This window comes from Muntiacus reevesi, chromosome 8, assembly GCF_963930625.1.
Source record: "Muntiacus reevesi chromosome 8, mMunRee1.1, whole genome shotgun sequence".
Lineage (NCBI taxonomy): Eukaryota > Metazoa > Chordata > Mammalia > Artiodactyla > Cervidae > Muntiacus > Muntiacus reevesi.
Genome location: NC_089256.1, coordinates 23,523,930 through 23,548,555, shown reverse-complemented (window position 1 = coordinate 23,548,555; position 24,626 = coordinate 23,523,930). Strand labels below are relative to the sequence as shown.

Genomic DNA, 24,626 nt, shown 5'->3' with positions numbered 1-24,626 from the left:
CTTATTCCCCACTCCCCACTTATTCCTGAGAGAGTAACAGGCAAGAAGACCAGGGGTCTACAAACAGAGGAAATAGGCTACAAGTGTCAGACATTTTTTTCTCCTCTCTCTTAAGCAGCAGGAGGAAACAAACTAGTGATATATTATTTTCCCCTTCTCCATGCAAATTTAAAAAGAGGTATCTCTTAAAACACTGTGTTGCCATAATGACACCTGGTTCTATCCCAACTTAACTTTTCTCAAATCTTGAGCTAACCAACACATTTTTCTTATGGAAATGTTTGTCTTAAGCTGTGTTAATGTGCTATACATTGACCCTAGAGTCTATCTTTAAGTCGGTTCCCCCTCAGAGCTCAGATTTAGTCTCAGAACTGACTTGACAAACCAGTATGTTATACTCACACATTGTTCTCCTAATCTATGTAAATGAAATTATTTACATAGTAATCTGTCTTTCTTCAAGATTCAAGTCAATCGTTTTATGGCCCGAGATGACTCACTTGGTGCCGATTATCTCAAAATGCATCTTGTGGGTGAGTGACCTGGTGCCATTCTCTGAAGTTTGAGACATGCATTTCTTTCATTAACAGACTGCTAGTAGCTATATAACATCCAGCTAAAGCCTAGCAGGCAGGTCCTCTTTCTGCCCCGTTCTGATGTCTATGTCAGAAGCTTTCTCTATCCCTTTTATACTTTAATAAAACTGTTACACTAAAGCTCTGAGTGATCAAGCCTCATCTCTGGCCCTGGACTGAATTCTTCTCCTCCGGAGGCCAAGAATCCTGGCGTCTTTCGTGGTTCAGCAACAACCCTTCATTCCCCTTAGTATAAGCATGAATTTTGCTATGAGAAGCTGATGGTCTGAGCCACAGACCCTTTCAGGTCTTTTTTGCTGACTGTGTATAGGTCTCTATTTTCGGCTACTAAGTTATGTAATCAACTTGATTTTGGTGTTGCCCATTTGGTGATGTCCATGTGGAAAGTCATTGCTTGTGCTGTTGAAAAAGGGTATTTGCTATGATCAAATACTTTCTCTTGGCAGAATTCAGTTAGCCTTTGCCCTGCCTCATTTTGTTCTCCAAGGTCAAACTTGCCTGTTGCTCCTGGTATCTCTTGACTTTCCACGTTTGCATTCCAGGCACTAAATATGAATAAAATATCTGTTTTAGGTGTTAGTTCTAGGAGGTCTTCTAAGTCTTCACAGAACCCATCAACTGCAGCTTCTTTGGCATTGGTGGTAGGGGCATAGACTTGGATTACTGTGATGTTGAATGGTTTGCCTTGGAAATGAACTGAGATGATTCTTTCAATTTTGGGACTGCACTCAAGAACTGCATTTCAGACTCTTCTGTTGCCTATGAGGGCGTCTCTGTTTCTTTTCTATGGGATTCTCGCCCACAGTAGCAGATGTAATGGTCATCTGAAATAAATTCACCCATTGCAGTCCATTTTAGCTCACTGATTGCAAGATATTGATGTTTATTCTTCCCACCTCCTGCTTGAACGTGTCCAATTTACCTTGAATCGTGGCACTAACATTCCAGGTTCCTATGCAATACTGTTCTATGCAGAATCAGATATTATTCTCATGACCAGAAAATCTGCAACTGAGTGTCATTTCTGCTGTGGCCCAGCCACTTCATTCTTTGTGGGGCTATTAATACTCCTCTGCTCTTCCCAGTAGCTGATGGGACACCTTGATTAGTTCTATGAAGACCTAGAAGACCTCCTAGAACTAACACATAAGACAGATGTTCTATTCATCTTTGGGGGTTGGAATGCAAAAGTGAAAAGTCAAGAGATATCTGGGGTAACAGGTAACTTTGGCCTTGGAGAACAACATGAGGCATGCCAAAGGCTAACTCAGTGCCACCAAGAGAATGCAATGAGACCTGGGGGACTCGTGTTTCAGTCTCATATTGAAGAAGGAATTCATAGGGCCTGGACTCCATCTCAGGCCTGTCCGTGCTGATCGTGCTCGGCTGCCTCTCCAGTGGACTCTGAACTCTCTGCTTAGTGCCTGTGGGAACAACAATGGAAGGATAAGACCCCCTCCAGACAGGGGAATCTTGAAGATCACATCCAGGTTGCTCATTACCTAAGAGAAAGCACACCGTAATCACCCCTGTCTCCGGACAGGTCATAAACTTTTCCCGTATCTATCAGGATGTAATCACAGGCTTATGGATTATTAACTGGTTGGAATGTAACTACGGGCTTATTGATTATTGACTGTTTGAACACATAACACTTGAATGATGGGGTTATTGTAGTTGTATTTACCTTACCTTTGTTTATGTAAGTCTCAAGGGAATTGAGGTGGTGGGTTTGGACATGTACACATAGGGTAGGTGGTGGGGTTGGACACGAACACATGGGGTATAAAAGATTTTCACAAATGCTGGACGGGGTCGTTGGCTAAGAGGAGACTCTGCCTTGGGCCCGCCGGTGTAATAAACTGCACTCCACTATCTGCATTGTCCTTCTGAGTGAGTCTGTTTCCCGGAACGCGTGGCTATAACATTTGGTGCATGGGCCGGGAAACTCCTCACTTTGAGGAGACAGGTCTCATTTGAGGCCACCCCGAGGTTTTGTGGCTTGAATCTCCTAGAGGGGGGAAGGCACCTCACCCCTCTGGAAGAATTCAGCCTTTCAAAGCCCGCTTTCTTTGCTTTGGCAGGTAGTGAATGGCAGCAGGGAACTGAGCGCTCAGGTGAGGAGGAGCCCACCCAGTAGGGCGGAAGAGGGGGCCTGATCACCCCCCTGGGAGGGACCAGAAGGGAGTCGCATAGGAAACTGGTTTGGGTTGGTGACAACAGCTGTTCGGCACTCAGGTCGACGGCCGTGCCAGGGATAAAGAGAGGGAACTTAGGGTTTAAGAAGGTCAGTCAGGAGGTGTGTCCACGCCGTCCTAGGGAACGTGCCGAGCTGTCGCCACAGGTTTTTCTTTTTTTACGAAGAGGATATTGATTTCTGCGTGCTCATATTCTGCCCTCCCCCAGGAGGTAACCATCTGCTGTGTGACCCATCATCTCCCCTGCCAGGGGAGACAGGTAAATTGGCTTCTCAGGAAGGCCCTGGGACGTGGGAATCCAGAGGTAAGAAAATGGGAGGAAGCGGATCTAAGGCCACTGTATTGGAGAATATGATTAAGAATTTTAAGAAAGGATTCGATGGAGACTATGGGAAGAAAATGACACCCGGCCGGCTCCGTACCCTTTGTGAAGTTGAATGGCCTTCAATGGGAGTTGGTTGGCCACCAGAGGGAACTATGGACTTAAACCTCATAAAGGCAGTCTATGCTATAGTTACGGGAAAGCCCGGACACCCTGATCAGTTCCCGTACATAGACTCTTGGCTGGGTATAGCCCAAGACACCCCCAGATGGGCCCGTTTTTATGCTCATGGCGGGGAAGGAAAAATCTTGATGGCCCAAAAGATAACCGAGGATGAGAAGGAAATTTTACAGGATCCTGAAGGAGATGAGCTTCCCCCACCGCCGTATTGGATGATGATTCCGCCTCCTAGTAACACGGTGGCCACCGGAGGAAACAGCCAGAGACCGGTAAGCCTCCTGGACTCCTCAGAGGTCCCGACAGCTCCACAGGTTGTAGAGCCGCCCTCCCGGCAGGCTCCAGCCTCAACTGGAGGGGCAATGAGCCCACCGGACTCTACCACCCCGGATGCTGCTCCTACGTTCCCTAAACTCTACCCTCCACTCCCGGTAAGTACTCCCGGACAAGGGGGAGGAACCACTGGAATTAAACAAAGGCTCCGCTCTGCAAAAGAGCCAGAGGAAAAAATACCCTTGCAGATGCCCCTCAGAGAAGTTCAGCAACCCCCAATGATAGGGGAGGATGGTAATTATCACCAAGCTCCTGTAACCTATTACTATCAGCCCTTTTCATCGACCGATATACTGAACTGGCAAAAACACACCCCCTCTTACTCGTTGGAACCCCAGGGCATGACTAGACTAATGGAGACTATTTTCCGCACTCATCGACCAACCTGGGACGATATAATGCAATTACTATCATCCCTCTTCAGTACAGAAGAGAGATATAGGATCCACACTGAGGCAAGGAAATGGTTACAGGAGATGGTCCCTGAGGGCACTGCTAACCCAGAGGGGTGGATAGAACAAGCCTTCCCCACTGACAGACCTAACTGGGACTATAATACAGAGGAGGGAAAAATCCAGTTAGAAAGATACCGGACAGCGATTATACAAGGGCTTAGAAGGGGAGCCCGGAGGCCGATGGACATGTCTAAACCAGCCGGAATAGTTCAGAAGTGAAACGAGTCACCCTCCGAATTTTACAAGAGACCTTGTGAGGCCTACAGACTCTATACACCCATGGATCCAGAAGCTACGGGCTCCCAGGTTGTTATAAACTCGTCATTCATCTCGCAAGCATTTCCTGACATAAAACGAAAGCTTCAAAAAACCGAGGGAGTTCTATCATGTCTAGCTCTCTGTTGATTGAGATAGCAGACAAGGTGTTCCGGAATAGGGACACGGAAATAGAAAAGAAATACGAGAAGAGGTATAAAGACGAGCAGAGGAGAACAGATGAGAGGTTTGCAATGTTGGCTGCTGCGCTTGGAAAGTCTTCCGGAGACTTCCACCGCCAAAGCAAAGAAGACCCCCCTAGCTTCGAGGTCAGGACAGCCCTCCAACCGGTCCCAACGGAGGCCATGGGCTCCATTACAGCCAAATCAATGTGCCCGATGCCGCGGGTTTGGTCATTGGAAGAATGAGTGCCCAGAAGGAAGAAGGGAAAATAAATACCTCCCAGTTGCAGAACTCACTAACATAGAGACTGAATAGAGATGCCGGGGCTCAAAGACATCAGGTCCCCGAGAGCCCATGGTAACTTTAAAAATTGGGGACCAAGACATTGACTTTATGGTGGACACCGGGGCAGAATTGTCTGTGGTAACTAAACCAGTGGTGCCACTGTCTAAAAGGACTGCTGCTGTAACTGGGGTTTCAGGAGAAGAAATGGTTAAGTCGTTTTGCCAGCCCAGAAAGTGTCAGATGGGGGGTCACCAAGTGACTCATGAGTTCCTCTATATCCCTGAGTGCCCAGTACCCCTGCTGGGGAGAGACTTACTCTCCAAACTGGGAGCACAAGTGACTTTCTCTCCTGAAGAGAGGCCCACTTTTCGGGTGGGCACAACAACCTACTTACTCTCCCTCTCTGTGCCCCCTCAAGACGAATGGAGGCTACATGAGCCTCCTGGAGATAAACAAGACCAGGCAACAGAGTTGGGGATAAGGCTGACTCAGCTGTTCCCTGAGGTCTGGGCCGAAGATAACCCCCCTGGGCTAGCTAGACACCAAGCCCCTGTAATAATAGAACTCAAACCTGGCGCAACCCCGGTGAGAAAGCGTCAATACCCAATACCCATAGAAGCCCGAATTGGGATTCTGCCTCACATCAACAGGCTAAAACAGGCAGGCATCCTGGTGGAATGTCAATCAGCCTGGAACACACCAATCTTGCCGGTAAAAAAGGAAGGAGGACAAGACTATAGGCCTGTGCAGGATCTCAGATTGGTCAATCAGGCCACTGTAACTCTGCACCCGACCGTCCCAAACCCCTATACCTTACTTAGCCTCCTCCCACCTAAGACAAGGATCTATACTTGTTTGGACCTCAAAGATGCCTTTTTCTGTATACGCCTAGCACCTGCATCACAACCCATCTTTGCCTTTGAATGGGAGGACCCCATCGGAGGCAATAAGCAGCAGCTCACCTGGACTCGCCTCCCGCAAGGATTCAAAAACGCTCCAACCATCTTTGGAGAAGCCTTGGCCTCGGACCTGGAACCTTTCCAGCCTGAAAGATATGGATGTTGGCTCCTGCAATATGTGGACGACCTCTTGCTGGCCGCGGAGACCTGGGACGAATGCTGGGAAGGGACCCAAGCGCTCCTCCAATTGCTGGCAGAAGAGGGATACCGAGTATCCAGGAAAAAGGCACAAATCTGCAAGGAGGAGGTAAGGTATTTGGGGTTTGTCTTAAGGGAAGGCACAAGGTTGCTGGACCAATCTAGAAAGGAAGTAATTCTGAGGCTCCCCACACCTAAGACTCGGCGGCAAGTCAGGGAGTTCCTAGGGGCCACTGGATTCTGCAGGATTTGGATTCCAAGGTACTCTCAAATAGCCCAGCCCTTATTTGAGCTCCTGACAGGGCCTGAAGAAAATCCTGTAAACTGGACTGAAAAACCGCAGGAAGCCTTTGAGGAGCTGAGGCTAGCAACCACCTCCGCCCCCGCCTTGGGATTGCCAGACCTCACCAAACCATTCACCTTGTATGTGACTGAGAAAGATAAAACAGCCATGGGGGTTTTGACTCAAACCTTGGGAACGTGGGACAGGCCAATAGCTTATCTTTCAAAGCGACTTGATAATGTTGCCACCGGTTGGCCTGGCTGTCTGCGGGCAGTGGCCGCAGTCGCCTTACTGGTACATGAGGCCACAAAGCTGACTTTCGGCCAGGACCTGATCATAAAGGTCCCACATGAAGTCAACACCCTCCTTCGAGGAGACCCCCACAAATGGCTGTCAAATTCCCGGATTATTCAATACCAGGGACTGCTATGCGAAAACCCCAACCTCCGTATTGAGCCTTGCCAGGGTTTAAACCCGGCAACGCTTCTCCCAGTGGGAGAAGGAGGACCCACTCACGATTGCAAGGAAGTCTTAGAGGAGGTCTATGCTAGCCGTCCAGACCTCCGAGACAGGCCAATTTCAAATCCTGACTGGACTCTGTATATTGATGGCATTAGCCTGGTAAAGCTAGGAGAGCGACTGTCAGGCTATGCTGTAGTTACAGAGAGGACTGTTATAGAGGCCGGCCCCTTCCCACAGCACTGGTCAGCCCAACGAGCAGAGTTATGGGCCTTAGTCCGGGCACTGCAGCTGTCAAAGGGCAAGAGAGTGAACGTCTACACTGACTCCCGGTATGCTTTCGCTACACTCCACGTACATGGGGCGCTATACCGGGAGAGAGGCCTTCTAACGGCCAATGGAAAGGACATTAAGAATAAGGAAGAGATCCTGATTCTGTTAGACGCTGTCTGGAGCCCCACGGAGGTAGCAGTCATGCACTGCCGTGGGCACCAGAAGGAAGACACCCCACTGGCTCGAGGAAATAGGCTGGCTGATGAGACCGCCAGACGAGCAGCCGAGGACAGGAAAGAATCTGGGGAAATCCCCATGAGGACATTTGTCCTAGCTGAGCTACCCGAGCTGGCCTTAGACTCCCCGACATACACCGAGGCTCAAAACCAGCTAGCTGAAGTGGAGGGAGCCACCAAAACAGAGAAAGGATGGTGGGAACTGCCAGGTGGTAAGCTACTAGTGCCTGAAAGGATGGCTCCCTCTCTGGTGAGCCAAGCTCATCGTATGACTCACCTAGGACATGACAAACTGGAGGACTTGATCCGAAGGTATTTTCTGGTTCCTCGCCTCTCCTCTCAATGTAGAACAGAATCCCAAAATTGCAACACCTGTTCTCAGATTAACGCCGCTCCAGGGTGCAGACCAAAACCCCCAGGCATCCAATTAAAAGGTACCCTTCCTTTTGAACATCTGGAAGTGGACTTCGCTGAGATGAAACCACATCGCCATTTTCGTTACCTGTTGGTCTTGGTATGTACATTCTCGGGATGGGTGGAGGCCTTCCCCACCCGAACTGAAAGAGCATCAGAAGTGGCTCGGAGTCTGCTAAGGGAGATAGTTCCTCGATTTGGATTCCCCACCAGCATAGGATCAGATAACGGGCCTGCCTTCATATCGGATCTGATACAACAAGTAAGTAAAGCCATGAATGTAAAATGGAAGTTACACACTGCCTACCGGCCTCAGAGCTCCGGAATGGTAGAACGAACTAACCGGACACTAAAGGAGACACTTTCTAAGTGGATTATAGAGACTGACTGTTCCTGGGTGGATTTACTTCCCATGGCCTTGCTCAAACTCAGGATGACCCCACGGTCCCATGGCTACTCTCCCTACGAAATTGTGTATGGGAGGCCTCCTCCCATAATAAGACAGGTAACAACTGATATACTTCAGGTAGGAGGAGACGGGATATCACAGCAGATGGAACAACTAGGTAAGGTAATTAATCAAGTAACTAAGTTTGTGCAAGAAAGAATACCGTTCCCCTTGGGGGAGCAAATGCATGAGTTTATACCAGGGGACCAGGTATGGGTGAAAGACTGGAAACATGACTCCCTAGCCCCCCGGTGGAAAGGTCCTTATACTGTTGTTTTAACCACTCCTACCGCAGTTAAAGTTGCAGGCATTGCCCCTTGGATCCATCACACCAGAGCGAAGAAGGCATACAACACTGACCCGGAGGACGCTGAGTGGACCACCCAGAAGGACCCCGCCGACCCACGAGGAACCAAGATCATTCTGAAGAGGAAGAAGAGAACGAGACCCCGGACGAGCCCTCTACAGGATGGAGCTGGGTAAACGACTCCTGCTGCTCGGCCTCATCAACGCAATTCTGAACCTGACCACTGCTCCTGCACAGGACAACGTCTTCATCTCGTGGGCACATTCTTACGCGAACTTCCACAACTCCTCCAACTGTTGGGTATATGGGGCCATGCCCCTGTCAGTAATGGACGGACTCCCCTGGTGGGTATCGCCACTCCGTTATGGGGACTTTATTCCACTGTGTTCCTTCTTAGAGCAACAGAAGGGAACTTTTCTCTCTCTCGCCAATCATAACCTTTCTTTGCTCTCCTGGTGTAAGAAGAAGCCATCAATGGGCCAGGGACATAGGGTTACATTTGACATGAACACCAGCCTTACAGAAGTAACAAAGGCTTATACCTCATATGTGAAAAATAAAAAGGAGAAGGGTTCTTTTACAAAAGGGGGACAGGCCTCCCAGTACCTTGAGCAATACTACCAGGTCTGGGATGAACATTTCTGCATGACTCCTGAGAAAGGACAGTTGATTACCCCTGCTACTATTTGCTGGGAACAAAAGGAACAGAAAATTGGATTTGGAGACCACCTCCTAGACCCAAAAGAATTAAAATATATGGGTTATTTGCCCCCTGAACAATGTAAACAAATCTTGGAAGTTACCTATCACCCCAATCAGTCTGTTCAGTGGCCCGGTTCCGACTGGAAATATAATCCTGGAATCCGGTGGGTAGCCCCCAATGGGACCCAGTGGCTCTGTGGGCTTAATTTATGGCCATGGTTACCAGTTGGCTGGGTGGGGCGTTGCACATTAGGATTTGCTTTCGCCCATGGCGGTATTAAGCCTGGCCTGCACCAGCCTCCAGTAAACCTGCCTTATCTGCATGCAAGATGGACACGATCTGTGTTCCAATGGTATGACTATCTTGCTGCCTTGTTTGTACCCTCTGTAGGGACAACGGATATCATGGTTAAGGTAGAGGCCTTAACTAATTTCACTAAACAGGCCCTCTTAGACAGTACAAAAGCCATTCAAGTTTTGAACGAAGAACAAATTCAGATGAGGAAGGCAGTAATTCAAAATAGGATGGCATTAGACATACTCACAGCAGCCCAAGGAGGGACTTGCGCCGTAATTAAAGTTGAATGTTGTGTGTATATCCCTGACCTGTCTGGAAATGTATCTACTGCCTTGAAGGATATGCAAAATCAAGTGAAAGCCATGTCTAATGAAAATATTCCCTTTTGGACTTCTGTTCTCTCCTGGGTAAAGGGAGACTGGTGGAAAACCATTGTAACTGTTGTTATAGTATTCTTAATCATACTGCTCTGTGGGCCCTGCTTCCTACAATGCCTTGTGAATTTTGTAACCCAGAGGTTGATAGCATTCTCTCATGTGGGTGGCAGGAGGGCTAAGGTACAATATATCTCAATGAATGATGCTCGTTATGGAAACTAAGAGCATCAAGAGGGGGGAATGAAGAAGGAATTCATAGGGCCTGGACTCCATCTCAGGCCTGTCCGTGCTGATCGTGCTCGGCTGCCTCTCCAGTGGACTCTGAACTCTCTGCTTAGTGCCTGTGGGAACAACAATGGAAGGATAAGACCCCCTCCAGACAGGGGAATCTTGAAGATCACATCCAGGTTGCTCATTACCTAAGAGGAAGCATACAGTAATCACCCCTGTCTCTGGACAGGTCATAAACTTTTCCTGTATCTATCAGGATGTAATCACAGGCTTATGGATTATTAACTGGTTGGAATGTAACTACGGGCTTATTGATTATTGACTGTTTGAACACATAACACTTGAATGATGGGGTTATTGTAGTTGTATTTACCCTACCTTTGTTTATGTAAATCTCGAGGGAATTGAGGTGGTGGGTTTGGACACATACACATGGGGTAGGTGGTGGGGTTGGACACGTACACATGGGGTAGGTGGTGGGTTTGGACATGTACACATGGGGTATAAAAGATTTTCACAAATGCTGGACGGGGTCCTTGGCTAAGAGGTGACTCTGCCTTGGGCCCGCCGGTGTAATAAACTGCACTCCACTATCTGCATTGTCCTTCTGAGTGAGTCTGTTTCCCGGAACGCGTGGCTATAACAATATCTGTTCATCTTTTTGTACAGTTCATGAGGTTCTCATGGCAGATTTACTGGGGTGCTTTGTCATTCTCTCCTCCTGTGGGGATTAACCGAGCAGTCAATGTTCAGATGGAGCCACAGACTCAGTGCCTGGTGCACATTCCTGAGTTGTTCCCAGATGCCATATCTACCCCCAGAAGGCGAAAAAAGCTAATAGCGTGAGGCCAGGCTGTAGCCATGACATCAGCTGTTCCAGCTTGGGCAGTACTGAGTCCAAGGTTAGCACAATTCCAAGATCTGGACCCAAGAGATGGGACTAACAGTCTTCCCCATCGCAATGTATATTTCTGTGGGCATCAAAGTACATGTACCTTGTTATGCTGGACTTATGAGCAGGCCACTCAATTGTCAGCAAAGGGTGCTACAGACCCAAGTCAACATCATCTCTGAATATACAGCACCATGTGTCAGCATGAAGAAGTTTCACAAGAAAGAGATTTCATCCCGATTCAGATTGGCTCAGTTCAGTTCAGTCACTCAGTCATGTCTGACTCTTTGCAACCCCATGGACTGTAGGACACCAGGCTTCACTGTCCATCACCAACTCCCAGAGTTTATTCAAACTCATGTCCATCGAGTCAGTGATGCCATCCAACCATCTCATAATCTGTCATCTCCTTCTCCTCCTGCTGTCCATCTTTCCTAGTATCAGGGTCTTTTCTAGTGAGTCAGTCCTTGGCATCAGGTGGCCAAACGATTGGAGCTTCAGCTTCAGCATCAGTCTTTCCAATGTATATTCAGAACTGATCTCCTTTAGGATTGACTGGTTTGATCACCTTGCAGTCCAAGGGACTTTCAAGAGTCTTCTCCAACAACACAGTTCAAAAGCATCAATTCTTTGGTGCTATTCTTTCTTTAAGGTCCAACTCTCTCATCCATATATGACTACTAGAAAAACCATAGCTTTGACTAGGTGGAACTTTATTGGCAAAGTAATGTCTATGCTCTTTAATATGCTGTCTGGGTTGGTCATAGCTTTACTTCCAAGAGAAGAAGATTTAATTTAATTTCGTTTAATTTCATGGCTACCGTCACCATCTGCAGTGATCTTGGAGGATCTCAAGGAAATAAAGTCTCTCACTTTTTCCATTGTTTCTCCATCTATTTGGCATGAAGTGATGGAACCGGATGTCATGATCTTTGTTTTCTGAATGCTGACTTTTAAGGCAGCTTTTTCACTCTCCTCTTTGATTTTCATCAAGAGGCTCTTTAGTTCCTCTTTGCTTTCTGCCATAAGGGTGGTGCCATTATCATATCTGAGGTTATTGATATTTCTCCCAGCAATCTTGATTCCAGCTTGTGCTTCATCCAGCCCAGCATTTCTCATGATGTACTGTGCATAGAAGTTAAATCAGCAGGGTGACAATATACAGCCTTGACGTACTCCTTTCCCAATTAGGAACCAGTCCATTCTTCCATGTCTGGTTTGAACTCTTGCTTCTTGACCTGCATACAGATTTCTTAGGAAGCAGGTACAGTGGTCTGGTATTCCCATCTCTTGAGCAATTTTCCAGTGTGTTCAGTTTGAGATTTAGTGCAGTCAATGAAGCAGAAGTAGATGTTTTTTTTGAATTCTCTTGCTTTTTCGATGATCCAGTGGGTGTTGACAATTTGATCTCTGGTTCTTCTGCCTTTTCTAAATCCAGCATGAACATCTGGAAGTTCTCGGTTCATGTATTACTGAAGCCTAGCTTGGAGAATTTTGAGCATTACTTTCCTAGCATGTGAGATGTGTGCAACTCTGCAGTAGTTTGATCATTCTTTGGCTTTGCCTTTCTTTGGGATTAAAATGAATCCTGTCCTTTTCCAGTTCTGTGGCCACTGCTGAGTTTTCCAAATTTGCTGGCATATTGAGTGCACCACTTTCACAGCATCATCTTTTAGGATTTGAAATATATCATAGAATTCCATCACCTACACTCACGTTATTTGTAGTGATGCTTCCTGAGGCCCACTTGACTTCACACTCTAGGATGTCTGGCTCTAGGTGATCATATCATTGTGGTTATCTGGGTCATTAGGATCTTTTTTGTCTAGTTCTTCTGTGGTATTCTTGCCACCTCTTAATATCTTCTGCTTCTGTGTCGTCCATACCATTTCTGTCCTTTACTGGGCCCATCTTTGCATGAAATGTTCCCTTGGTATCTCTGATTTTCTTGAAGAGATCTCTAGTTTTCCTCATTCTCTTGTTTTCCTCTATTTCTTTGCACTGGTCGCTTAGGAACACTTTCTTATCTGTCCCTGCTACTCTTTGGAACTCTGCATTCAGATGGATGTATCTTTCTTTTCTCCTTTGTCGTTCACATCTCTTCTTTTCTCAGCTATTCGTAAGCCCTCCTCAGACAACCATTTTGCCTTTTTCCATTTCTTTTTCTTGGGGATGGTGTTGATCACAGCATCTTGTACAATGTTACGAACATCATCCCTAGTTCTTCAGGAACGTTGTCTATCAGATCTAATCCCTTGAATCTATTTGTCTCTTCTACTGTATAATCATAAGGGATTTGATTTAGGTCATACCAGAATGGTCTAGTGGTTGTCCCTCCTTTTTTCAATTAAAGTCCTAATTTTGCAATAAGGTGTTCATGATGTGTGTCACAGTCAGCTCCCAGAATTGTTTTTGCTGACTCTATAGTTCTTCTCCATCTTTGGCTGGAAAGAAGATAATCAATCTGATTTCCACTCTGATTATGCAAAAATTATCTCGAGTCTGAAGTGTCTCAGGGCGGGAGCGTTGGGGGGGGGGGACAGTATATTTAGGGAACCATTGCCTGGAACCTCCACCCTCCCCCCACCCCCACCCCCAGGAAAAACACAATTACCAGGACTTGCCTGAGTTATCCCAAAATAGGATTTCCCTGTAAGGTGTGCATTACTGAGAAGCTGCTGCCAAAATCTAACTGGAGCCTTCTGTGGGGCCAGAAGGTGGCGGTGAGGCCAGGCTGCGCTGTGTCCTACCAACCTCCCAGAAACACTCCCACTGGAAACCATCTTGCCTGAGAGATGTGTGCGCCACCAGGAAGGGCCTCAGACCACACCTGGGCATCAGAGAGATGACTGACCGAAGACGACCTGGAAAGCTAACCCCCTCAATATCCAATCCGGTACTGGGCTGACCACGGGGCCGAGCACTTCTCCTGGGTTCCCCTGACTCTGCCGCCCGCCTCCCAGGCGCCCCTTCCCCACCAAGGCCTCAGCCTTGTCTCTCACTCCATGTGTCTGCTCAGATAATTGGTTTCCCAGTGTTACCCAAGAGCCCAGGCTTGGACCCTAGAAGCGTACCCCACCCCAGCCTGGGTAATAGTTGAACCAACTCTAAATCCTACCCCACACCCATCAGAACCAAGCCCTACTAAGTAACACCATGCATCTGACCCCCATGCCGTCGGAGGCCCTGGAGTCATCACCTCCCTGCCCCTGGACCAGCCTGTGGCTCTTCCTCCTCCCACGCCAGCCCTGCCTGTGTCACCGGTCACACGTCCATGATGTGCACAGCAGCCCACAGGACAGGCCAGAACGGGTAGGGCTCTGAGCCTGGCTGGGGGATGAGGGGCTGCAGGCAGGCACAGGCAGGTCCCACTGAGGCCCAGGTGGCCCCTGCCCCTCTCCTCCAGCTCCTCCAGGTGCTGAGCTGGTGGGGGCTTCTCTTCTCTCTGCCCTTGGCAACTCTCAGGTCCTGTTGCTCCCGTGTCTCCAGGCCTCTATGGAACCCCAAGAGTCAGAGACCCCCATCATCCTCCCATCTGAGTGGACCCCCTCTATCTGGAGATTCTGTCGGTGCTAACCCCCACTCCCACTCCCATCCTGCAGGGAGCTCCCACCCCTGCCTGTGACTCTGCCACCCACAGGAAGACACTGAAGTCCCGCCCCCCGCCCCCACCCCATGTCAGAGCTTGTTCCTGAATGGGACCAGGACTTCCTCTCCCTGTTCCCTGCCCGTCAACCCAGGCACCTCTCCTGGCTCCGCCCATGCATCACAGGACCATCCCTCCAAGTCTGGGAGTTTCCCATTAGCTCCCTAGTCCTGAGAGTGTCAGCAGCTCCTACAGGTCATCCGCCCAGCCTGCCCACTGCCAAGATGTTGGGGCCAAAGGTTGGTGGGTTCTCAGAGACTCAGGCTGCCACAGCCAAGACCCAGGCCATCGCTGATCAGGTAGGGCTGCTGCGGGCAGATGGGGTCCTGGGACCACGGTGGTCAGCAGTCATCACCTCTGGGACAGAGGCACTGCACCCTAGCACATCCCCTTCTCTCTTGAGAAGAGAGAGGGGGCAGAGGAGTTGGAGGGGGAGGCAAGGTGACATTTGGGGAAAAGCACATGGAGAAGAAAGGACACAGCAGGGGCTGAGGTCATCATGAGTGAGTCAGGGTCCCAGGCCTCCTAGACTCAGGCTGTTATTTTAGCCCTCCTGTAGGTTTGAAATGCTCTCCAGTGACACGTTTAGAGACTGAAAGTTGCTGGATCAAGTAGGCAGAGCCTTGATCAGACCCTGGCCAGCCGTCCAGCCCCTTTTCCAGGAAAACTCTTGCGCCCGAGGGTCATGTGGGGATGGGGTCTGTCCCCGTGACCTCATAAGGGAGAGAAGTTCAAGGCCTGGGGTGGGGTATTCGAGTTCTGATGAGAAGAGGAAACTTGAGACAGACGTCTGGGTCCCTTATCTTTCCCGCCCACCTCTGCCCTGCTCCCAGCTCCACTGCTGCCTCCTACATCCCAGGGCATGCTCTGCCGCGTCCTCTCTCCTACCAGGGCATGCACTCTGCTGCGACCTCGATCCTACCATCGGGACCATCTGATATCAGTCATGGAAGGGCTGAGTCAGTCTTGGGAGACCTTAGACTCTGAGGGATCTGGGGGACAGCCAGTGAGAGCCAGGCAGAGGGGTGTTCCCTCTTCTTCCCCTCCATGGCCACTCAGCCCAGCCCTCCCCGCCTCTTCTGGCTCTCCAGGCCTGAGAATCCCCGCTGGCTACGTGAGCCTTGCGTGAGGTTGAGCCCTCTCAGAAGACAAGGGTTTCTGCCTCCAGGGGCTGCACTTGGGGTCCATCCCGTGAGAGTCACATGTCAGGGCACCGTCCTCACTGCCCCTGAGAGCCAGGTGGCCACCTGTGTGCAGGGCGGGCTCTGTGAGGGGCAGGGGTACCGTCTGCGGCCTTTTGTACAGAAGCTTTCGTGAACAGATAAGGAGAAGTGAGGCCAGAGTTGAACCTGTACCCACCACATCCAGCCAGGCTTGCACAGAGCAGGGCTCTCCTGCTTCCACTCCTGAGACAGACAGAGAGGATGATTCCATCCCAGGACCCCAGGAGGGTCTGTGGGTGTCACTCACCCCCGGGTTGGGTAAACAGTCAGAGGGTCAGGTCCCTACAGCTCCGTGAAGAGGGAATGAACGGGTGAGTGTTGAGACAAGGGTGGGCCCTGACCCAGGGGACACACCCACATTGACCCCCCTGAGAGCCGTGGCAGCCTCCTGGAAGAGCAGGTGACCCACCTTCTCACTGCCTGACCCTCCGTGCTCCTGTCCATTCCCCCACCTAATCACCAGAGTGCGGCTCCCTGCAGGCACTTGCCAGGTGACTCACTGGCATGCATAATGGTGATGCCCTTGGCTCCCCAAGCAGCAGGTGCCTGGGCTTCAAAACTCCTCCGACCCCCAGAACTGGTCTGGGGACTTCTGCGCAGCCAGCTCCTATGGCTGCTGAGCACTCAGAAACCAGATTAGATCTCAAAGTCAAGACAAAGCAACCTGCTCTTCCTTCCTCAATAACAAGCTCAGTTCCCCAAAGGCCAAGACCCTAGAAAACCTGACTGATCCAAGGGTATTATTACCATCTGACACCAAAGACCGGAAACACCCTCTGCCCAAAGGCCCTGCATCCTAGGGAGACCGTCTAAGAAGGCAGCAAAGGACCCCTCTGGTGACCCAGGGGAGAAGAATTCACATGCAGGGGACCTGGGATCTATCCCTGGTCCAAGATGATACCACACAGCGCTGAGCAAGTAAGCCCAAGTGCCACAACTCCTGAGCCTGAGCTCCAGAACCAGGGAACTGAGACTCCTGAAGCCCCCATGCCTACAGCCTGTGCTCTCAACAGAAGCCCCCACTCTTGGAAACTAGAGAAAGCTGGCATGCAGCCTCAAAGACCCAAGACAGCCAGAAAAAACCAATATGTAAGTAAAAGTTAACAATGGAAAACCCAGAATTATGGCATGTTTAAAAAATAAAAACTAAAATTAAATGAAAGTTTAAAAGTAGAAAAGCATTTTTTTAACTGTAATAGTGCTTTATCTGTTGCAGAAGAAACTGAGATTCTTAAGAGAATGCTGGAAAAAGAAATGACAACCCATTCCAGTATTCTTGCCTGGACAATTTCATGAACAGAGAGCCAGGGAGGCTACCGTTCATGGGGTCGCAGAGTTGGGCACCAATGAGCAACTAACATTTTCACTTTCACTTTTTTCCCCAAGAGAATTAACACACCTCTATAAGATCAAACCAGCCAATCCTAAAGGAAATCAACCCTGCATATCCACTGGAAGGACTGATGGTGCAGCTGAAGCACCAGTCCTTTGGTCACCTGCTGGGAAGAACTGACTGAACAGAAAAGACCCTGACTGGGAAAAATGGAGGGCAGGAGGAGAAGGCATCAGCAGCTGAGATGGTTAGATAGCATCAGCCACTCAATGGAGAAGACTTTGAGTAAGCTCTGGCAGACTGGAGGACAGAGGAGCCTGGCGTGCCACAGTCCATGAGGTCACAAAGAGTCAGACATGACTCAGCAGCTGACCATTAACAACAGAAGACGGAAGACTGAATTTTTAATAAATATTTAGCTATTTTGGCTGTGCCACTTAGTTACTTGAAGCATGTGGACCTTCCTTGCGGCATGTAGGATACAGTTCACTGACCAGGAATAGAACCTGGGCCCCTTGCATTGTCGTCATTGAGTCTTACACACTAGATCACTGAGGAAGTCCCTGGACAATTATATTTAACATTCAATTTAGTTTAACTCTTTAAAATATTTTAATTTTCACTTTTAAAAGAGTAACTAAATAATGCTATGTACTCTTTCAAAAGAACTAAGTAAAAAGAAAAACAGGAAGCAACCTAGATGCCCATCAGCAGATGAATGGATAAGGAGGCTGTGGTACATATACACCATGGAATACTACTCAGCCATTAAAAAGAATTCATTTGAATCAGTACTAATGAGATGGATGAAACTGGAGCCCATTATACAGAGTGAAGTAAGCCAGAAAGATAAAGAACATTACAGCATACTAACACATATATATGGAATTTAGAAAGATGGTAATGATAACCCTATATGCAAAACAGAAAAAGAGACATGGAAGTACAGAACAGACTTTTGGACTCTGTGGGAGAAGGTGAGGGTGGGATGTTTCGAGAGAACAGCATGTATATTATCTATGGTGAAGCAGATCACCAGCCCAGGTGGGATGCATGAGACAAGTGCTCGGGCCTGGTGGGCTGGGAGGACCCAGAGGAGTCGGGTGGAGAGGGAGGTGGGAGGGGGGATCGGGATGGGGAATACGTGTAACTCTATGGCTGATTCATGTCAATGTATGACAAAACCCACTGCAATGTTGTGAAGTAATTAGCCTCCAACTAATAAAAAAAAATTTTTTTTTAAAGTATATCATTGTAGCAGAGAAAAAATAATTAAATTCTATAGAAAATGATAAAAATAATAATAATAATAAAGTGATGCTTACATTAAAAAAAAATGAAAAAGAAAAACAGGGTGTGAACTTATACACATGGTCTTGACGATGAAAATGTAAAATTTCCATCGTTGAAAAAGGAAAGAGAAATGATACAAAGAACAGTTTTCTGTCCTTTCTCATCAGAGTCAACAGCTGAGTGTGTGTGCTCAGCTGTGAAGAACAGACGTGCTCTAGAAAGAGTGTAGAATGTGGGCCCTAGAGTTGAGCTGTAACATCTAATACAGGTGAGCTCACCTGTCTCTCCCTTCTCCCTTCCCCAGGTGAAGTCCCAGCTGGAGGAAAAGGTGGACAAGAAGTTCCCAATGTTCAAGGCTGTGGAATTCAGGAGCCAGGTGGTCGCCGGAATGAACTACTTGATCAAGGTGGGGTGTCAGGCTCTTGGGAGAGTCTGGCTGAAGTGGGAGCTCACAGGTGCCCAGGGCAGGGGTGCTCAGCAGGGTTCTGTGGCAGCCCTCAGTTTCAGGGGTTTGGTGGCTGTCTAAAATGAGCATGCGTGTGCAAGCATGTGTGTGTGCACATATGTGCACGTGCGCATGTGTGTGCACGTGTGTGCTGCGGCCTCCTTGGAGAGGAGGACCTAGCCTCTCGGGTGCCTGAGGGCTCTGATGGAGCGCTGTGGGTGAGGGGTGCTGGCTGGGCACCGAGGGCATCCCTGCCCTTGAAGGAGGAAGGTGCAATGTCCTCAGCCCAGTCTCTGGGGACATGAAGGGACGCAGCCTCCGGGCATCCAGGCCCTTCCTGCCCGTCCAGCCAAATCCAGCGAATCAGGGGATGTGGGATGAGAGGCCCCACCTGCCCCTCACGGGACTCTCCTTTCAGGTTCAAGTGGACGAGGATGAGTTCGTGCACATCCGAGTGTTTGAAAGCCTCCCGCACGAGAGCAAGCCCGTGGCCTTGACCAGCTACCAGACCAACAAAGGCAGGCACGACGAGCTGGCGGAATTCTAGGCCCGATTTTGCAGAGTCTGTCGCCCACGTGGGTCTCTCCTCTGCAGACCTGTCTTGGACCAGACGCGGTGCCCCTTGGAGTGGGGTGGTGTCTGTGTTCTCTGCTTTCGCTATGTTCATTTTTTTCCTCCCAATCCTTGATTTTAACGAAATTTCTTTCGAGGAGGGCTTGTGTTATCTTTAAATAAATATGTGTTTTCTGTTTTCACAAATTGTCTATGTTGGGCTTTGTTTCTTCATCTGAAGCTCTGATCACAGCAGAGAAGTGTCAGCAGGTGAGAGGTGTCCTGGGTGGCGCCCCCGCTGGGCCTCCTGCAGCCTGAGACCCCTTCTCTGAGGAGCCGAGGTGGGGGAGAGGGTGGCCCAGGCGACGGTGGGCGGCAGGCACACCCAGGGTCCCGGGAGGCTCTGCTCTAACCACAGCTCCACACGCCGGCGTGGTGACGCAGTGTCGTGGCTCCAGGTCTCAGAACCCCCCACCCCACTCAGTACAGTAAGAGGGGCTGAGAAAATCCGACCCTAGAGCATTAGTTCAGGATGGACTCAGATACATTCTAGATGGACTCAGATATATTCACGCTTTTCTGCTTGGGTAGAGATGCACAGATGTGTGCAGGGGGGCAGTGACCCGCAGGGCCCGCTGAGTGCCACTTCCTGCGAGCCCAGCTCCAACTACCCACTGACTGCCTGGGGTATGCTGGGTCTGTCTCAAGGCTTCCTAGTTTCCGCAGCCGGTTACTACCTTTAGTGGGGTCAGTCCAGTGGTGTGTTTGCCGTGTGTGTGTGTTTGTGTACAGTAGAATAGAAAAGTGCTCCCTGCAATGTAAGACTAAACACGGGACAGTTCTATGAGGCTCAGGGTCCAGGGAGGCAGCCTGTTTCTGAGGGTCGGACTCTGTCACCTTCCTGGCTCCACTTTGTCTCCAGGGCAGGTGGTGTTTTGTGCCAGGCCTGTCACTGGAGGCTGGGAGGTGCAGGTCGTTAGGGTCGAATGCAGAGCAGGTGAGCACTCCTTGGGGAGCAAACAGACCCATGAGAGCAGGAGAAGGAGACTCTGAGTCAGGAGCTGTGTGTGTCCAGCTCTCTCCTGAGCTCTAGGATAGAAAACTTGCATCTCGGGCTGTTGGTCTGGGGAAACAGCAGCCAGCAAGCACATTTACAGTGACTTAAAATCAGCTGTATTTCCACCTGGAAACTTCCAGTGAAAAGCAGGGGATGGGGGATGCTCTGTAGGTGCCTAGACAGGGCCGACAGCCCTCATTTCACAGCAGGGAGCATCTCATAGCTGGGAGCACGGAGCACAGGGATGGATGCAGGTGTGACCACCGGGTTCAGACAGAGGGTCTCCCAGGTGTGTCCTGGGGGTGACAAGGTTTTGACACCAGAAGAGCTGGTGGTTGCAAACCATTGTTAATGCACTAAACACTGAAGTGTACACTGTCAATGGTGAACAGACTTTCCTGCCAGCCCACAGATTCAGACCCCACACTTCTACTGCAGGGACCACAGGTTTGACCCCTACCGGGGAACTAAGTTCCCACATGTCACACAGGGCTGCCCAAACTAAGTCAATTAAATTATTTTATATGCAAAACAGAAAAAGAGACACAGAAGTACAGAACAGACTTTTGAACTCTGGGGGAGAACGTGAGGGTGGGATGTTTTGAAAGAACAGCATGTATATTATCTATGGTAAAACAGACCACCAGCCCAGGTGGGATGCATGAGTCAAGTGCTCGGGCCTGGTGCACTGGGAGGACCCTGAGGAGTCGGGTGGAGAGGGAGGTGGGAGGGGGGATCGGGATGGGGAATACGTGTAACTATATGGCTGATTCATGTCAATGTATGACAAAACCCACTGAAATGTTGTGAAGTGATTGGCCTCCAACTAATAAAATAATATTTAAAAAAAAAAAAAAGGAGGGAACTTACTTGAAAAAATAAATAAAATAAAAAGAATAAACACAGTGGTAAAGTGTATGTTGTGTGAGACTAAACACAGTGGTAACGCGTATGTTGTGTAAATCACACCTCGGTAAGAAATTGACCAAAATGCCAAGAGGACCCCAGAGGCAGTCTGGGGCAGGGTGGCAGAGGGTTTCAGGGACTTCTGGGGGGTGCTCTCTCATTGCCCCCAGACCCAGTGTCCCCACCAGCCGTGGGTACTGACCTAGTGGACACCCCTGCTCTCTGGCCCCCAGCACCGGCTTCAGGGACCCCCAGGGGTACCTGGGCCCTAGCTGCTCCAAGGCTATCCTCTCCAGCCAGTCTCTCACTCAGCTCCAGCCCTTAATGGTCCCCCATCAGGAGGAGAATCTGCGCAGTCCCTCTCTGCACACCTGCAAAGGGCCCCTCAGGTCACCCACCCTGAGTACCCTCTGTTTCCTGGACCAGACTGAGGTTTGTGCACTGGGGAGACACAGACACAGTGGCCCACCCCACTCCCACCAGGCCAGCACCCCAGTCCTCAAGCTCTCCAGACAAGGAGGAGCGCATCCGTGTGGACAGGCACCTTCCCCATTCCCACCCCATCCTCTCTCAGCAGCCCTTGGGGGCTTCTTCCTCCCCTGTGCCCAGAATTTTGTGGATATGCTTGGAGGTTCTGCCGCCCGGGTCCCCAGACTGCTGAGTGGCTGGCCCTGTGTGATGTGGAGGCCATGTCCCTGCTGCGGGGCTGGGCGGAGGAGAGTGCGGGGCCCTCCAGGCTCCACTCAGAGAGAGCAGCCCGCGGGCACCAGCTCTCTGAGTGCCCTGGGAACACGGGGTCTCTACCAACAGATGAGGTCCGGGAGGTATGGCTGGTGGGGCTTGCGCCCTGCAGACACCTGTGGCCGTGACCATCTGTCTCATCCAGCTGGAGTGCCCAGGGGGCCCTAAGCGAGCTGCCCGAGGAGGCAGCAACTCCTGCTTCCCATCCTCACCAGAGCAGGGGTGCAGGGGCTCCAGGGCTTCAGAGCTTCCTGCTTCTCAATCCCCTCCACAGCGCAACCTGGTCAGGAGCCTTTCCTGGGCACAGCCGTGATGGACTCTGCCAAGCTGAGCGTTTGTGTGCCAGATCCCCTACTGGCAGGGGCAAGAGTGGACAGCAGGGCAGACGGGGCCCCTCTGTAGGGGAGCTTATGGTATCATGGGTGACCAGTCACTGATGGCTTCCCACTCAGATCCAACCTCCCCACCTGTCCTGAGGAAAGGGGGACTGTATAATTGGGACACATGAAAACCCACACTTCCCAGACTCCTTTACAGCAGGTGTGGTCACACAAGCGGGTGGGACTCAGGCACAGCCTGATCAAGGGGCTGCCATAGGGCCAGAGTCTGCTGCAGCTGGCGTGCTTTCCCAGAACTCCTCTCTCAGGAAGTTCTGTGTGACCACAGGGACTGGCTTGTAGGTCCACTGGGGCAGGGGGAGGTCCTGAGGGCCAGCTAGAGGACACGGCTCCTCAGGAGCCTGGTACCTGACCTGGCGTGGCGGGTGGGGAGAAGCGGAATTGCTGGGCCCCTTTGGTGGAACCTGACCACATCTGCGCTCCTTCTCCTCACTCTTCCCCATGGGGATGCTCACCTTTGCCACCTTTAAGGATAAATCACCAAGGAGCACACACGGGAAGGGCTGCCTGGTGGCTGGCCTGCCCAGGCCCTCAGGCTGCATGTGGCCCTGAACACTCAGAGTAGGAGGGAGAATTACAGTCTCACCCCGTACAAAGCTGTCTGTGGATATGGTGGCCTCCTGGCCATCGAGCAGGTATGCCTGGCAGGGTCTCTGGGGTGAGGGCATGATGGGCTTTTCCCATCATGGGAAGCATGGGCTCTTCCCATCAGGGGAAGCAGGCCAGGGGCTCAGACACGACATACGTCCCCAGGAGCCCAGACCGGGCCCAGGCCAGGGCACTGTTGGGTGACCCACCAGCAGCCAGCTCAGCAGTCCTGGGCGGTGTCTGCCCCAGAAGGTCTTTGTTTGGACTGGGGGGTGAGGGGACAGCCAGAGATGTAAGGGGGTGGAGCTTGGGAGATGAGCAGTCTGGCCACCTTCCTGGGTGGAGAGGCACAGCTTCCATCTGGACTGGAGCGCTGCAGGAGGGGAGGGGGGCACTCAGACGATTGTGGGGATCGGCGTACGCCTGAGACCTGCCCCACTAAAGTCCCCTGGGGATTCTGAAGAGCAGAGGGGTTGAGAGCTGGCAGGGCTAGCCCTGGGGGCCCTGGAGGAAGCGGTCAGGTTGGAGCCACATACCTGGCCGCGAGGCAGGGAGGCTGGGCTGCAGCCCTGACTCCTTTGCTTTGGGCCAGTGGCCAATCTGTGTTCCAGAGAGCCTCTCAGCAGAGCTGGGACCTTGGCTTATAGAGGTGGCTCTCCAGTCCCCAACTGTCTTCTCGTGGACTTCTTTTCTGAGGTCTTAGGGCCCACAGCCCAGGGTGACCTCATTTAACTGAACTGTATCTGCAAAGACCCTATTTCCAAATAATGCTGCACTCACAGGTTAGGATAGACACTCTGGGGACACAATTCAACTCACAACCGAAGTCACAGATGGCCCACATCAGCAGATGTTCTTCTGTTGTAGCTGACGCATGGCACCCAGACCCGTCTCCCACCCCGAGACTCCCACCCACCTGGTGCTGCCCAAGTCTGCTGGCAGCCAGGAGCTGGTCCTGTGCTCCCAGGGCATGTAGAGCCTTCCTAGCAGCCCAGGCTGTGCTTCCTTCTCCACGTGGCTGAAACCTGCCTGGTGACAGGCTTGGAGCAAAGGAGGCAGGGGAGGCCCATCTGAAAGGAACAAGCGTCAGCGTGTCTCAGGGATGCGACTGTTGCTTGGTCTCCAGATGAGGGTGCCGAGTTTCAGCAAAGGCAAGGGTGGTGGTCTGCTGCAGCATGGGGTATCCGGAAGAATTAGGGGTTGGGTTCAAGAGCCTCAGGTGCGTCCTTCAAGCATCCCTATCTCAGGCTTCGGGGCCCTCTCCTCCCCTATGAGGACCCTACTTTCAATGCACCGGGCTTCCCAGGTGGCCCAGTGGTAAAGAACTTGCCTGCCAATGCAGGATACGTGGGAGGTGCAGATTCAGTTCCTGGGTCAGGAAGATGCCCTGGCAAAGGAAACAACAATCCACTCCAATATTCTTGCCACTCCAGTATTCTTGCCTGCAGAATCCCATGGACAGAGGAGCCTGGTGGGCTACAGTCCATGGGGTTGCAAAGAGTCAGACATGACTGAGCAACTTAACAACAATCAACTTTCCATGCTATCCAACAATAATCGACTTCCCATGCAATCCACAGTCTTGGTTTCCAGGGCTGCCAGACCCCAGGTGTCTGCATTACT

General features: G+C 50.6%; 1 protein-coding gene across 1 annotated transcript; it reads left to right on the top strand.

Annotated features, from left to right (window-relative positions):
* The first annotated feature begins 14,612 nt into the window (after positions 1–14,612).
* LOC136173181 (stefin-C-like) lies at positions 14,613–19,520 on the top strand. Its single transcript, XM_065942630.1, has 3 exons — positions 14,613–14,766; positions 18,621–18,722; positions 19,180–19,520. Exons 1-3 carry the CDS (start codon positions 14,692–14,694, stop codon positions 19,306–19,308), a joined length of 306 nt encoding a protein of 101 aa, XP_065798702.1. The 5' UTR covers positions 14,613–14,691; the 3' UTR covers positions 19,309–19,520.
* The last annotated feature ends 5,106 nt before the right edge of the window (positions 19,521–24,626 follow it).